This window comes from Podarcis bocagei (assembly GCF_964188305.1).
Source record: "Podarcis bocagei genome assembly, chromosome: 4".
Taxonomy (NCBI): Eukaryota; Metazoa; Chordata; class Lepidosauria; order Squamata; family Lacertidae; genus Podarcis; species Podarcis bocagei.
Genome location: NC_138128.1, coordinates 91772290 through 91788980, shown reverse-complemented (window position 1 = coordinate 91788980; position 16691 = coordinate 91772290). Strand labels below are relative to the sequence as shown.

Sequence of the window (16691 nt, the reverse complement as noted above, 5' to 3'; positions counted from 1 at the left end):
CCAAAATCATTTTTGTCTCGCACGTCCCAGAAGCCAGGAAACAGCAGCAAAACTCTGCTCAAGGTGGTGTAAATGGCAACAGCCCTTGTGGCAGAGCAGCGGGCAATAGCTCTCTTAAGTGTGTGGTCATTTATTGCTCTCAACGTCAGCCGATTTAAGCCTGTGGGTTCTACCACGGTACACAATTCGATGCATAGCCAAGCAAAGTATGTATAAAGTGTTACCGGAAAGTTCGGTGAAAGGTCACAGAAATCGGGCAGTGAGAAATATTTGAAATTACAATTGGCATCGGAAACCCATGAAATGCTCACAATTGTGTACAGTGGTACCTCAGGTTACAGACGCTTCAGGTTACAGACTCCGCTAACCCAGAAATAGTACCTCGGGTTAAGAACTTTGCTTCAGGATGAGAACAGAAAGCGTGCTCTGGCGGCGCGGCGGCAGCAGGAGGCCTCATTAGCTAAAGTGGTGCTTCAGGTTAAGAACAGTTTCAGGTTAAGAACAGACCTCTGGAACGAATTAAGAACGTAACCTGAGGTACCACTGTACAGAGATGAAGCTGTATGAGTGATTTAAGCGTTTCCATAAAAGGCGGCAAGCCATCGAAGATGACCCTCAGTCTGGCAGGCAGTCAATGAGCAGAACGATAGCAAATGTCGACAGAGTTATTGATGCGGGATTGGCGTTTGTCCGTCCAAATGATGGCGGAAAAATAGCATATTCTGCGTGAAATTGTTACTGAGGTTACTCAGTTATCCCACCCTCCATATTCTCCTGATCTGGCCCCACCGGATTTCTTTCTTCTTCCAAAACTGAAATCTGCACTTAAAGGGCAGAGATTTTCCAACGTTCCACACATCCAAGCTGCTGTGATGAGGGAACTGAAAGGAGTACAAAAAGACTTCTCCAGAAGTTTCCAACACTTCTGTGAACGTTGTCAACAGTGCATTGTATCGGAGGGGGCCTACTTTGAAGGCCTGTAAGGTATGTATGTATGAATATTTCTCGCTGTCCGATTTCTGCGACCATTCACTGAACTTTCCGGTCACGCCTTGTACATTTAGAGAAACCACATTCGTAGCTATTAGCCCAAGAAGGAAAATCTGTCAATTTTGGTAAGAAAAATGAAGTTGCTACTAACTTTTGTGGATAATCAGCTTCTCTAACTTCCTTTTGGCAGCAGCTCTCTCCACAATCTTCTGATCGATGGTGTTTGCAGTTACAAAGCGATAGACGACCACCGGCTTTGTTTGGCCTATTCGGTGACATCGGTCTTGGGCCTGGAGGTCAGACTGAGGGTTCTAAGAATGGGAAAGAAGGGAAATGAACTCCAGAGATAAAATTAAGGGGTTTGTTTTCCTTTTTTTGCAGGCAGTGCCAGCTTTCTCTGAAGAACTGGTTCTAGCTTTCTGCAAGTTTGGGATTAAGGAAAAATATATTAATATATGGAGCTGCTTTATGCTAGGTTAGACCAGTGGTCCACATAGTCCAGTATTGTCTACTTTGACTAATGACAGCTAAGGCAGGCTTCTCCCATACAAATGTATTTCACACACACAAAATGTGACCCCTTCTGACTACCAGGAATGCAGAAACCACTAAACATCTGGGGTTGGGGGGGAAAGAGAAATAATAAAAGTTTACGAAGTGCTGCTGTGGTGATGCCAGATCTGACTTGCTGCATGCAGACCATGTGCTCCATTTTACCTAGCAAAAAAGACTAGCTGGGGTTTTCTTAATTTCACATTTCCTGGTTATTTCAATCTGATGTGAAGTGCTGTACCTCAGCCAGAGTTGTTTAGTCCAGGTATAGGCAAACTCAGCCCTCCAGATGTTTTGGGACTACAACTCCCATCATCCCTAGCTAACAGGGTCAGGGATGATGGGAATTGTGGTATCAAAACATCTGGAGGGACGAGTTTGCCTATGCCTGGTTTAGTTGATACAGAGATTAAAAATACATAATTGCTTGACTGAACTTTGGAATTTCTGAAACAAATTCTTCTGAGCCTCATGCCATTCCTGTGAGCTGTTTAGAAATTGGCATGTTTCTGTAGAACCAGAACAGGCTCTTCATAGCAGATCACACAACCTGAATTTAAGAGGGGCAGAAATGTAAATCTTCCCCTCATTGTGCTTTCCTGGAGAACTATTTCTGCATCCGGTTTCAGAGGCAGCTTGCTGGGCAGTGCTGACGGCTGCCACCATAAAACACTAGATTGGACTAGATTACCCTCGGGATCCTTTCCAACTCTGATCCCTGAAGCCCCCCTCACCATGTGTGTCACTCAGCATACAGCCCTTTGAGATCAGGGCCTATGGCAATTTATACACGTCAACATGCGAAACATACCCAGTCACTGTCATAAATGATTACTGTGTCCGCTGCAGTCAAATTAATGCCAAGACCTCCAGCCCGTGTGCTCAGCAGAAAGATAAAAACCTCTGGATCTGTGTTAAACTTATTTATCTGCAAATGACGAACGGTAAACACCTTAGGTTAATAATGTACCTTTATGGTGCCAACCAAACACACACTAAACCATGCAGGGAGCCTCCACGAACTGTGGAGATTCTCCAGTTCAGGAACAATCCCCATAAATCATGAAGAGCTGCAAGGATGGCCAGGGCGATGAGCCCTGGGGACAGAACTTGCCAGTGCATCCACAGACTATGTCACACAATGACTATCGTATAAGTGAAGCACATGTTCAAAGAGGACTACAAATGTTGGGTGTAAGACTTAATTTCAACTGCAATATTCATCACCGCCTCAATTAGTTAGGACAGCCTCTACCTAAACATGTCATCAATACATTTTAAGGCGCAAGCTACCTACTGATAATAAGCAGAACACAAATAACACTTTTCAAGCATCATGTTTGAGAAATCCCAGCACTGAAGTGGGTGGTGAGGCTGCCTCGGGCTAGTGAGTTCATAGACTAAGCCAGAACTCGCTGATATTTCTAGCTAAACTCTGTTGGCAAAAGTTCTCTGCTGTGATGCAAAGGGAATCTCAGAAGAGTCAAACAAACCAGGATCCAATAAATTTATCACCTACATTTTCTTCCCTCTCTGCATACGCCATGGACCCGTCTAGGCGACTGAACTCGTACGACCTCAGATAGCAATAGTCCATCAGAATATCCAACATTTTTGTCATCTGCGAGAACAGCAGCACCTGAACAGAGCAAAGATTCTTCAATAATCTGAACTCGGGTGTCCAGGCAAATAACTTCTGGTAACACCACAAACTAACAATACCTTGTGTCCTCGTTTTTTTAGTTCTGGCAGCATGCGATCCAAGAGTAAGAATTTGCCCGAACTCTTCACTAGATCTTCGTCGACCTTGATGCAAGAACACACACGTACAATTTAGGACATTCTAATTAAATTATAGGGATGTGGGTGGCGCTGTGGTCTAAACCACAGAGCCTAGGGCTTGCTGATCAGAAGGTTGGTAGTTTGAATCCCCGCAACGGTGTGAGCTCCTCTTGCTCGGTCCCAGCTCCTGGCCACCTAGCAGTTCGAAAGCACGTCAAGTGCAAGTAGATAAATAGGTACCAATCTGGCGGGAAGGTAAATGGCGTTTCTGTGCGCTGTTCTGGTTTGCCAGAAGTGGCTTAGTCATGCTGGCCACATGACCCGGAAGCCGTCTGTGGACAAATGCTGGCTCCCTCGGCCTATGGAGCGAGATGAGCGCGCAACCCCAGTGTCATCCACGACTGGACCTAACGATCAGGGGCACCTTTACCTGGTGGAACGCTCTGTCACAAGAGACTAGGGCCCTGCGGGACTTGACATCTTTCCGCAGGGCCTGCAAGACGGAGGTGTTCTGCCAGGCCTTTAGTCAGGATTCAGTCTGACTCCCTCTCCCCTTTCATAAGGACTTGCATGAAAGTGGCCTCCCAATTTTTCTCACAAGCCCATATAAGTTCAGCACAAACAGTTGGGCCTGGTGAGCATTTAAGGTCCCCAACCCTAATCTGCGGGTTGCCATCTGATTGGATTTTATTCTGATCCTGATCTGATTTGAGGATTTTAATTGATTGTCTGATTTTATGTTAATGTATTGTACATTTGACGTTAGCCGCTCTGAGCCCGGCTTCGGCTGGGGAGGGCGGGATATAAATAAAATTTATTATTATTATTAATAAATCATATTTGCATTAGAAGCAACTAGCTTCGCACGAGGAACCTGTGGCCCTCTAGTCACTTGTTGGACTCCAACCCGCAACGGTCCCTGATCAGCAGGGCAGGAGTGATGGGAGATGCAGCCCATCGGAAGAGCCACAGCTTCCCCAACTCTGCGTTACACAACAGCTTTCCCTGCTCTTCCGGCAATGATGTTTGTAAATATGCTGCCTTCATTTCTTCCAAAACATTTCATCAAGCAACAGCGTCACCAGTGAACAGCTAAAAAGGACAATTTGAACTCACTGCCCCTTCCTCTCCCACTCCCATCCCCTGCCTGGTGGTTCCAGGGTTATTTACCCTGGAAGGTTTTATCCCCTCAAGAATGGCACCAGGAAAAGAGCCTGGAGTTGGAAAGAAAGCCTCTGAAGTCTAAACCACCACCAATAAAAGCTATGCATAAAACACAGTGCACTGTTTGAATGTTCTTCTTTCTTCTAACAGGCCCGAAATTATAAGAAATGTTGAAGAAAGTATCGAAAGGACAACCGACTGGACTCAAAGTTAAATGCTGAGATGTTTGAACCTTCCAATACAATCAATCAAAGTCAGCGTGTCTTGATTTTCTGGGTTCTGTTTTTTTTTTTTTTTAAAATGGCTGGGAAGATAACCCCAAGTAACGAAATGTATGGTTAAATACACCCCCACCCTGTTTCTAGGTTAGGGCAAAGTTCTGGGTTATAGAAAACTACTCCAGTGAGGTTAGGATCCTATTATCTCCTAGCAAATAACTTTTGCACACAAGCAAAGGCAAATAAGAGGGAGCGATACAATAGTGTAGCTTCCCTCAAACAGTGGCCTTGGGCATTTTCAACTGGGCATCAGTGTCGCAGCCACCTCTATAGACTGCCCTACCGGCTGGGCGTGCAATAATCTTGTGGCTGGACTAATGACGGCCCCAGCAATTCTTTGCATAGCGTGCAAAGGTGGTTGGAAGACGAGAGAAGTTGTGGGATGTAGGGAAGCTCTCCTGTCCTCTTTCAAAGTCCTGACATGAGTCTTTTGACTGCTCGTCACCCACTTCATTCACGAGAGCGAACTGTTCAATGCAAATCAAACTGCGATGCCATCAGACAAAGCACTTCAAACAACATTGGAATGAACAAAAAGCCTTTTAAGTAAGCGATGGGAGGAATTACCTTAAACTGCTGGGTGGCAGCGTCCAATGGGTATTCAATAAGGTATGGGTGGTTGCAACACTTCCTCAGTAACATCATAATGTTCTGCAACTTCAGGTTGATTTCTGAATCCAACGGCGTACTCATTTCTATTACTGGCCTTGCAAACGACAAGCGAGTTTGTAAGCATGATGGAATCAAACGACAATGCGAATTATAGCTGGAATCTAGCTAAGCCCACAAAAGATACTATGCTGCTAGCAGCCTGTCTTTTCACAATGGCCGTGGAGCCACAGCGAAGAGATACCAGCCTCTTGGCAAGATAGCAAAAAAGGCATTCCATCAAACAGGCCAAGGACGGGTCTTCCTTCCTCTGCTGGGAGCACAGAAACAAAGTGTGCTTGCAGAAAAGGGATGGAGGGGGCAGCCTGCTGGGATGGATTCTGGGTGTGAAATAAGGAAGGGCACTGAGCCTTGCTGCAAACAGCAGGGGAGACTGGTCAGGTGGCTTGCTTGGGGGAAGGGTGGCCTGAAAAGGCTGGATGGCTCATGCAGTGAGTCTGCGCACCGAGCTCAGGTGCACCTGGTTGTGGGGGACGAGAGGTTGTCTCCTGGATTCAAGACAGCGACCTCTAGTATTAAATGTGCACAATATCCCAACTCCCTGCAATGCAGCAATCTCAACTAGATCATTCAAGGTGGCTGGCCATCCAACCTGTGTTTAAAAATCTCCAAGGAAGGATAGCCAACACCTCCCTGGGGAGTCCGTTCTGCTATCCCAACACCTCTTAATGTCAGAAAGTTCTTCCTGATACAGTGGTACCTCGGGTTACAGACGCTTCAGGATGAGAACAGAAATTGCGCAGTGGCGGCAGGAGGCCCCATTAGCTAAAGTGATGCTTCAGGTTAAGAACACACCTTCAGAATGAATTAAGTTCTTAACCCAAGGTACCACTGTATTGGTGATACTATCTCTGGATTCAGAGGTAAGGTAAGTAAAGGACTGCTCAATCATCTGTACACCACCACATTTTATAGAGACAGTTTATTCTCCAACTCTCTACTGTGATGGTTCTTTGTATATGCCACCAGTTTAAGTGCAAATACACAAGCCATGGTTAGATAAATACCTCTCTTTTTCAACTTCCTCTTGCATTTCGGCCATCATCTGCTCCAGTCGATCAGGAAAATCATCTTCATCAAGCTCACGGTAACTAGCCACCTTCCGACTGCGCCGCTTTGGCCGGCCTGTAGAGCTCAGCTCAACAGCTTCTTCCTAAATAGCGGAAAACATTGCTACAGTTCACTGTGATGCATTGGGGAAAAACCAAAAAGCAGCTGTGATAAGAAAATAGGTCACGTACTCTGATTGAACTTGTTTCTAACTCTCTGTTCAGTGACAAAAAAACCAGAACAAACCTTTTGAACCTTCCATATAATAGATGAAAACAAGCACCATTGGGGTTTTTTTTTAGCAGAAATGCACACAATATTCATATTCTCTTATTTTGAGAACCTTTGCTCTAGTGTTTGGCTCAAATTTCACAGTCCTATGCAACATGTTTTTTTAAAATGAATGTCTTCAGAAACAGAAAGGCATCCCATCTGCAGTTGCAGAGGCCAAAATAAACTGATTCGAGGCCAAAATGTAGGTTGATATGATTAGGATAACCTGGGCATCACAGCACGCACCTGACTGTTTCCCAGCAGCTTTCGAATGGTCTTGTTTATAATGGCACTGTAGAAAGTTTCTTGCTTCTTCACCAGGGGCGCATAGACCACAACTTCACGTTTGGGAGGAACTTCGAGAGCGATATCCAATTTCAGTCGTCTCAGCAAGAAAGGGGTCAAAATCTAGAGTTTGAAAAAGTTTCAGATATGAAAGTTTCCAACAACTCAAGCTTAAATAATAGAACGCTGCTGGCTCAAAAGGGAAATGCAACAATATACAAAGACGCGGTTTCTGCACACTGTGCAGTGTTACGCTTGTTTGTCCGATAATGGCATTGGGCAGATCCCTTATATATGACGCATAATACTCAAAAAGCTTATTTAAAAGGCACAGCACTTCTGGTTTTGATAAATATAAAACGCAAGTTTAACCGTATGCTAAATCTCCCTTGGTAAAGTGAAACACTCCTCTGTATTCACCATTATAATAACAGCCCACACAATGCAACTTAAGCATTTTTAGCCTATGAAGGGAAAGAAAACAGGGGAAAGATGACTATTTTCAAAGGGTATCATGTCCTGCACTGCACTATGAAGTACGTATTATGTGTAACGGCAGGAAAAGGTTGTACTTGTACCCCGGTACGCTCTTACATCCCATGGGGCCCAGTAGACATGATCAACACTGAACAAAAGCGAAGAGACTTCCAAGGAACTTTTAATAATAATAATAATAATATTTATTATTATTAATTATTTGTACCCCGCCCATCTGGCTGAGTTTCCCCAGCCACTCTGGGCGGCTTCCAATCAAGTGTTAAAAACAATAAAGCATTAAATATTAAAAACTTCCCTAAACAGGGCTGCCTACAGATGTCTTTTAAAGAGAAGATAGCTGCTTATTTCCTTCACATCTGGTGGGAGGGCGTTCCACAGGGCGGGTGCCACTACTGAGAAGGCCCTCTGTCTGGTTCCCTGTAACCTCACTTCTTGCAATGAGGGAACCGCCAGAAGGCCCTTGGCACTGGATCTGAACGATGGGTATGGGTATGGAGGTAGCCCCACGTAGAGTGCATTGCAGTAGTCCAAGCAGGAGATAACTAGAGCATGCACCACTCTGGCAAGACAGTAGGCGGGCAGGTAGGGTCTCAGCCTGCAGACCAGATGGAGCTGGTAGACAGCTGCCCTGGACACAGAACTGACCTGCGCCTCCATGGACAGCTGTGAGTCCAAAATGACTCCCAGGATGCGCACCTGGTTACAAACCCCCAGCCCATGGGCCGCTTCTATCCTGCCCCCAGGTTCCCAAAATTTGTATACATATGTATGCAAACATAAGGTTAAAGCAAAATAAAGATGCAATACAAGCACACATCAACAATTAGTACAACTGTAAAAATTTACCATTAAAGCCAAACGTTTTAGAAAATTTATTACTCGTAGTGTCCAAAAGCAATCAAAAGTCAGTACCAGCTGAATCTGTTTAGTGAAGCTAGTCCAAAGTTGAGGCCCAACAAAGACTAACAGTTATAGTAGCATTTGCTTTTGGATTTGTGTGCGTCGTAATAAGCTTATCAAAGATGCCACAATATGCTTTTGCTTCAACAAACCAACAGGCTACCATTCAGATGATTCGCTCACTTTAAGCAATCAGAACAGACCTGATGTAGCATGTGCAAGATGTTCTGTTCTCTTTCCTTAGCAACAATGTCTTCTGCTATTTCCGATATACTGGTGATGTCAAACCAGGACTCAAAGCTGTGGTGAAGGAAACAAAATCGGGAGACAAATTTAAGAACTGGTGAGATGTGCAGTTGGGTTCTGTGCTGAAGAAAGCAAAGGCCTGTATAGATTATCCAAATTTGAACGTATTTGCTGCTGCCTTAATTTACTCGGCTTGTTAAGGGAGGTAAAAAGAGGAATGCGGGGAGCTGAAACTGCTCAATCCTCACCCCTTCCTTGAAATAAAAGCTTCCACACCTCTTAAAATCTAGAAATTTGATAATCAAGGCACTGAATTCAACACCGAAAATTAAATCCCCTGCATGTGCAATAATATATCCCCCCATAACAAAATCCACTACACACCCAAATCCCTGCGTGCAGCATTAACCAGGGTTTCAGGATGGGGAAAGTACATTTCCTGAAAACCTATGTGAGTGAAGCAAAACCTGCAATTACTGGACAAAATATTAGCTTAACGTTACACGTTTAAAAAACTAAACATGTATAACAAGGTCATTTCAGGGTACGTTTATACTGTACAGTGGTGCCTCGCAAGACGAAATTAATTTGTTCCGCAAGTTTTTTCTTCTTGCGAGTTTTTCGTCTTGCGAAGCACGGTTTCCCATAGGAATGCATTGAAAATCAATTAATGCGTTCCTAGGGAAACCGCTTGCCAGGCTGGCGGTGCGGAGAAGGGCTTTTCTCCCCACCGCAAGCCTTCAGGACAGGTACGGGAACAGAGGGGAAGGGGCGCAGCGCTTCTCCTCTGTTCCCGGGGCTTGCGGTGGGAGGAGGGTTTTTCCTCCCCACCGCCAACATTCAGAACAGCATTCTGAATGTTGGCGGTGGGAAGGAAAACCCTCCTCCCACTGCAAGTCTTCAGGACAGCCATCCGAAGGCTGGTGTGGGGAGAAGGGCTTTCCGCCCCACCGCCAGCCTTCGGAGCAGCCTTCCGAAGGCTGGCGCGGGGAGAAGGGCTTTTCTCCCCACCGCCAGCCTTCGGAGGAGCCTTCCGAACGCTGGCGCGGGGAGAAGGGCTTTCCGCCCCACCGCCAGCCTTCGGAGGAGCCTTCCGAAGGCTGGCGCGGGGAGAAGGGCTTTCCGCCCCACCGCCAGCCTTCAGAGGAGGTCCGAGGACAGTGGGGAAGAAGCGCTGCGCTTCCCCGCTGTCCCGGAGATTCCCCTATGGGCTTTCGTCTTGCGAAGCAAGCCCATAGGGAAATTCGTTTTGCGAAGCGCCTCCAAAACGGAACACCCTTTCGTCTAGCGGGTTTTCCGTCTTGCGAGGCGTTCGTCTTGCGGCGTACCACTGTACTCCCAAATCTCTGAATGCCCGGACCTGCAGAATTTATTTATTTTAGGGAGCTGGACAAATAAAGCACTGAAAGAGGGAAGCAGGCTAGTTTTTCCGCAAGGAATTAAAACAGAACTTCACACCTAAAGTCCTATAAATACCAGAAAGTCTGCCTGTCTTTAAATGAAAGCTCGGGATCTGCGAATTATAGTTCATCAAGAGAATGTCTTCGCAGGAGTGAACTACCAAAAGGGGGCTGTCTCTGCCAATATCTGCACCTGACAGGGTCTGTAGGGAAGGGGGCAGAATTTCAGGTATTTGGGACTTGGGCTCTTTATGGCTTTGAATGCTAAATTGGGCCTAAAAACCAACTGGCAACCAGGGCAGCTGTTTTAAAAGGGGGGGGGGCGCATGAGAATCCCAGCCAGTAATCTGCCAGCTGCATTTTGGACAAAATGAAGTTACTGATTAGTCTTCAAGGACAGCCCATCAACTATTCCACAGAAGGGTGGAAAGGGAAAGTCAGGATGCCACGTGACTTTGCCATGTGACAAAATGCCATTGTGCTTTGGAGCTAAACAGGGCCAAAAATGGAAGTGGCTTCTTCCTACAGAAAATGCCTCTTAACATAACCCCATCTGCTGTAAAGAGCGGTGGGAGCAATCTATGTAAGAATAGCCTGCTTTGCAGAAGATATATATTTCTTTTCAGGTATTAGAAGTTTGTCTGGGATTGTCGGCCATTTACCAAACTTCAGACATTCGCTATATCATATTTTAACACGGGGGGGGGGGGGAGTTCACTGCCTACCTTTTCAAGTCATCAAACACATCAGGAAGCAGAAAATTAAGCAGGGACCAAAGCTCGGATAAGTTGTTTTGCAAGGGAGTTCCAGTTAACAGAAGTTTATTGTCGGTGCGAAACTGTTTTAATTCCCGTATAAGGCGGCAATTCATATTCTTAATCCTGTGTCCTTCATCCACTATCAAGTATTTCCAGTACAAGTTCTGGAGAAGAGAAGTCACTGGTTACCTCAAAAAAACCACAACCATCCATCCATATGCCCTTCTTTTCCACCAAAAGCTAATATATGTCAAACAGGGCTTATAACCTTTCATCATCATTATCTCTTACTGTGTGTATTGTGTTAAGAGACAAATCCAACAGAAGCGGAAATTCAAAATTTCCAACAAGCAAAGAAAAAAACCACATACTTTTAAAAACATACTTTTCATTTGTGTCAATCTGTCCATTGCACACTTTCCAAAAAAAGGATAGTGACTGGATTAGTTAGCTGTGATATATTAGCAATTTGCCATAGCTTTTATATTGCTTTATTCTGTCTTCTAAAAGAGAAAATCATGACACTCATTACTTTGAGCAATTAAAACGTAATTTAACATGTTATAATACTAATATACAGCCACTATTATTATATATTTATTTATACCCCGTCATTCCGCCCGACAGGGACACAAGGTGGCTTACAGATAAAAACCAGAACAAATAAAAGCATTGTTTCCCCCCTATCATTGACAAACAATTAAACATTAATAGGATAAAATATATTTCTATTAATAGCATACAGATAATTGCAATAAAACCAGCATGGCAAGAGCCCCTTCATGAAAAGCAGTCAGTTGCCATAAGCCTATTGGACCAAGGCCTTCACCTGCCAGCAGAAAGACAACAAGGAGGGAGCCAGTCTAGCTTCCCCAAGGAGGGAGTCCAAAGTAGTCTAGGAGGAGCCACCACAGAGTAGCCCCTCTCCCACATCTCAAGCAAGTATGCCTGAAAGGATGGGACGACCAAGAGAAAGGCTTCCCCCAAAGAACTCAGAACCTGGGCATGTTTGTATGAGGTGAGGCGGTCTTTCACTATAAATAGTTGCTGTAAATTTAAACTTTGTCCTCAGTGCATCTGTAGTTTATATGCAGCACTGCTGCATTGATTACCACATGTAGCAACACAACTCATCATTCGCCATATGTGCTGTTTGATTAGTAGCTTTGGACGCGGGTGGCGCTGTGGTCTAAACCACTGAGCCTAGGGCTTGCCAATCAGAAGGTCGGCGGTTCGAATCCCCATGACGGGGTGAGCTCCCATTGCTCTGTCGCAGCGCCTGCCAACCTAGCAGTTCGAAAGCACGTCAAAGTGCAAGTAGATAAATAGGTACCCCTCCAGCGGGAAGGTAAACGGTATTTCCGTGCGCTGCTCTGGTTCGCCAGAAGCGGCTTAGTCATGCTGGCCACATGACCTGGAAGCTGTAAGCCGGCTCCCTCGGCCAGTAAAGTGAGATGAGCGCCGCAACCCCAGAGTCGTCTGCGACTGGACTTAACGGTCAGGGGTCCTCTACCTTGACTTTTTTTTATTGGTACAATGATGCCATTTTATTCTGTTCACCTTCCACAAGACTGAGCCTTCAACACTTAATGACCCCTCCTAATTCACACATAGCATCAGCTGTGGTTCTGTCAAGGACCAAGAGTGACCATACTTATGAAATAGCATTTTCTTACGCACCTGAAGGGCATTTCTGTCTCTCATAGCTATTTCAAAAGAAGTAATGACCACGGGATGGACATTTAGAGAACCATCTCTCTTTCGGATTTTATGAACCAACGAACGCCGTTCTTGCTGGGTCCCGTGATACAGCATTATAGGAACCTAAAATTATTTTTTAAAAAACAAAAGTGTCAACCAAATCCTATGTAGACCCCATGGGTACAGTATCAGAATGCCATTTATTCCCCCAACACTTCCTCCGTATCCAAAGTTCAGGATGTGAATGTAATTTGCTTATGTAGCCAAACCCTCCCCCCCCCCCGAAAAAAACCCATTTATGCATGAGGGAGGTATCAGCAAGCTGAGAGGAATCCTGAGGTTTGCAGAAACAAACAAGAAAAACCCTTAAGGGGAACGCCCAACACGATTTCCCCAAAACAGCTCAGGAGCACCCGGAAGTAAGATTTATTCAGGCATTCTTTTCATATGTTTGGGAAACAGGGCTAAAGCAACAACCACCAGTACCAATTATAATAAGGTTAACGTCTTCAACAATAGCAAATAAAAGCAGGTAACACAGAGCAAGAAATACAGAAGGCGATGCTTTGGTAAGATGGTACTTATCACCTACAGTTTTTAAGTATTTTAAAAAGTCAGTGTTTTCAATGTGCTGTCCAATCAGGGGAATATTTTAGTCAGTCTTTTAGTTTAACTAATTTGACTAAATGTTACGGTCCTCTTCCATGTCTCCAACTCCTCCTCTGTTGCCCCTCACATCCTCATTAACAAATAAGACATTTAAAGCCCTTAAGACAGGGGTGCCCAAACATTTTTCAAAGAGGGCCAAATTTGATGGAAGTGAACATGCATGAGGGCTGACCAAAGTTGAGCTTTTTTTTAGGACTGAAGAGCTTTTTGGGGATTTCCCCCCAAGGTTTATTGACCTTTTTAAAAGGATTTGACAGGAATAAATGAACTGACACAGGGGCCTGATAAAACCGGCTGGAGGGCCGAATTGGGCCCCAAAGCAGACTTTGGATATGCCTGCCTTAAGAACTAGCACAAAATAATTTATTAAGAGCTTGAAAAAACTGCTGGTCTATGACTGCAATACACTAGTTGGATTGGAAGATCTTGAAATGAGTGGACCTTGTTCCAAGACTGTCGTTTTAAGCAAACCCAGTTCTTATCCCATCATTGCAACTGCTTGGCAAAGCTCCTTAACACACACACATACAGACCAATTCCAGAAGCCTTGGAAGTAGCTAAAAGTTCCCCCGGGAAATCCCAGAATTGTAGAGTTGGAAGGGGCCTCAAGTGTCATCTAGTCCAAACCCCCTGCAAGGCAAGATGTGGTCCTCTCATAAAAAAGAGGTTTGTTCCATTACTTTAAAAGTCATTTTTTACCTTAGGAGTAAACCTTCTGAATTCTGCCATCCAGTTAGGAAGCGTGGAGAGGGGCCCACATACCAGAAATGGCCCAGTGACCCCTCTCTCTATCATCAATGCTATTGTTGCGATACATTGGATTGTCTTTCCTAAGCCCATTTCATCAGCCAAAATGCCATTGATGCCGTTCTCCCAGAGCATCTGCATACAACAGAGAGAGAAAAACATTTTCTTTACACCCGATTAATGGATATCATTGAAATTTGACTTGCCCAACATTTACAATCCAGTTAATGTTCTTTCACAAGTGTAGCCTACTGTTTTCAAGAATTACTTAATATTGGTAACAGTGATTATTGGACTGAGCTTCTGATGTACAGGCAAACCATGCTTTAGAGCTGCTTAGCTGCTTTCAGTTTCCATTTACTCAATATCCAAGTCTCTAGAAGCGGCATCCGCCGGAAATGGAACAGCCGCCATTACTGTTAAGTCAGGAACTACCATCAAACCTCATTTAAAAGCTTCTTAGGCATCGTGGGGAATGGTGCATGAATTGTGGTCAAGTTAGGGGCGGATTTAGGGCAGTGTATTGATGCTTTTGAATTATGGTACTGGAGGAGACTCTTGAGAGTCCCATGGACTGCAAGAAGATCAAACCTATCAATTCTGAAGGAAATCAGCCCTGAGTGCTCATTGGAAGGACAGATCCTGAAGCTGAGGCTCCAATACTTTGGCCACCTCATGAGAAGAGAAGACTCCCTGGAAAAGACCCTGATGTTGGGAAAGATGGAGGGCACAAGGAGAAGGGGACGACAGCGGATGAGATGGTTGGACAGTGTTCTTGAAGCTACGAACATGAGTTTGACCAAGCTGCGGGAGGAAGTGGAAGACAGGAGTGCCTGGCGTGCTCTGGTTCATGGGGTCACGAAGAGTCGGACATGACTAAACAACCAAGAGCATTGTGCACACTCTGGGAAGGGTCCTAGAGTCCTTTCTCTTCCTTCCCAAAGCCTAGTTAATGCTTTCGCAGTTTGGGTTCCCCAAGCCCGACACCTCTTTACTCCCCTTTAGGAAGGCAGCTCAAGGGCTGGGGGGGGCGCGCCAAATTTTGCCCTTGCACAGAGCCCCACAGTACCCAAGTCCACTACTGCTTAAGTGTTCTGTTCGTCACAGGTAGATTTAAGGAGCTTATGGAACAGAAAAAGCTAAGCATTAAGTCAATGGGTGATATCCAGCTAAAAGGGGACATGGGTGGCGCTGTGCTCTAAACCACTGAGCCTCTTGGGTTTGCTGATCAGAAGGTTGGCGGTTCGAATCCCCGCGGTGGGGTGAGCTCCCGTTGCTCTGCCCCAGCTCCTGCCAACCTAGCAGTTCGAAAGAACGCCAGTGCAAGTGGATAAATAGGTACCGTTGCGTTGGCAAGGTAAATGGCGTTTCCATGAGCTCTGGCTTCCGTTGCGCCAGAAGCGGTTTAGTCCTGCTGGCCACGTGACCTGGAAAGCTGTCTGTGGACAAATGCCAGTTCCCTCAGTCTGAAAGCGAGATGAGCACCGCAACCCCACAGTCGCATTTGACTGGACTTAACTGTCCAGGGGTCCTTTACCCTTTTAACCAGCTAAGTCAAACTCAGAAGTAGATCCACTGAAATTAAGCCCACTGCCTTCAATGGATCTATTCCACATATGACTGATTTTGGATCAGACTACAGTGGTACCTCTGGTTACGTACTTAATTCGTTCCGGAGGTCCGTTCTTAACCTGAAACTGTTCTTAACCTGAAGCACCACTTTAGCTAATGGGGTCTCCTGCTGCCACCGCCACGCCGCCGGAGCACAATTTCTGTTCTCATCCTGAAGCAAAGTTCTTAACCCAAGGTAAGATTTCTGGGTTAGCGGAGTCTGTAACCTGAAGCGTATGTAACCCGAGATACCACTGTAATGTTTGAGATCAGTATCACAAGTACTTGCTAATTGCAAGCGACTGCACCAAAGATCTAGCCAACCGGAAACATGGCTTGTTTTACTCTTCTATAACACAACAAATAAGTTTTTGAGTCGAGTTAAATCCTTACCCTAAGCCACTCCATGCCTTCAACTTGGTACCACCTCATTATCCCTCCAGTGAAGAGCTTGGGTTGTTGAAAAGGCACGGGCTGCCCGTTAAATTTCCGTACTGGGTCGACGAACTGCTTGGCAGTGCTACGCACCGCCTGTGCCAGTCTGTCCTTGATGATGCTATTTGAGTCCCCGTTATTCTGGAGTTCTTCTGTACACAGTTTTGGAGGAGAGCTTTCATTCTGCAGGAGGACGTTTATAGACAAATATTTCACAAACTTACTACGAATTTATAAATAAAGGCAAAGTACAAACGCCATCAAACATTATGATACAGAATGGGAGGATGAAAACTAAAACGGATAAAGAAAAGGGAATAGGCATGAATTCATGTGCTGCATCTTTTATCATCACAATCCAAGTCATCAAAATGTCACTTTATCCGAATCTTCTAAAATATATCCCTTCCACAAACTTAATTGAACCATTGGAAGGGGGGAGTTTCTGTGTTTCTTTCTCTGTTGTATTGACATGTCTTTAGACCAAATAGCTTAAAAATAATCCAATTTAGATTCTCCTCTAGTTACTCTTCTTTGATATGTAATAAATCCATCTTCACAGTTGTTAAAGGAAATTTCAGAAACAAGCAAAAGGCTGCTGTGCCATGCTCATTTATGTACCGAAACATGAGGCGCTGATACAAAACGTGTAACTCCAAGGCAACCAGTATTTACAGACAAGA

General features: G+C 45.0%; 1 protein-coding gene across 1 annotated transcript in view; it reads right to left on the bottom strand.

The window, feature by feature from the left end:
* HELLS (helicase, lymphoid specific) overlaps positions 1 to 16691 on the bottom strand; it is a 34554-nt gene that overhangs the window by 4994 nt on the left and 12869 nt on the right. The window contains exons 8-19 of the mRNA XM_081191609.1: positions 15967 to 16191; positions 13915 to 14097; positions 12526 to 12669; positions 10813 to 11009; positions 8645 to 8741; positions 7005 to 7166; positions 6443 to 6588; positions 5334 to 5472; positions 3265 to 3348; positions 3062 to 3181; positions 2354 to 2470; positions 1142 to 1301 (exon numbers count right to left, since the gene is read on the bottom strand). Coding sequence (XP_081047735.1) covers positions 1142 to 1301; positions 2354 to 2470; positions 3062 to 3181; positions 3265 to 3348; positions 5334 to 5472; positions 6443 to 6588; positions 7005 to 7166; positions 8645 to 8741; positions 10813 to 11009; positions 12526 to 12669; positions 13915 to 14097; positions 15967 to 16191 — 1774 coding nt within the window. The remainder of the gene's footprint in view (positions 1 to 1141; positions 1302 to 2353; positions 2471 to 3061; positions 3182 to 3264; positions 3349 to 5333; positions 5473 to 6442; positions 6589 to 7004; positions 7167 to 8644; positions 8742 to 10812; positions 11010 to 12525; positions 12670 to 13914; positions 14098 to 15966; positions 16192 to 16691) is intronic.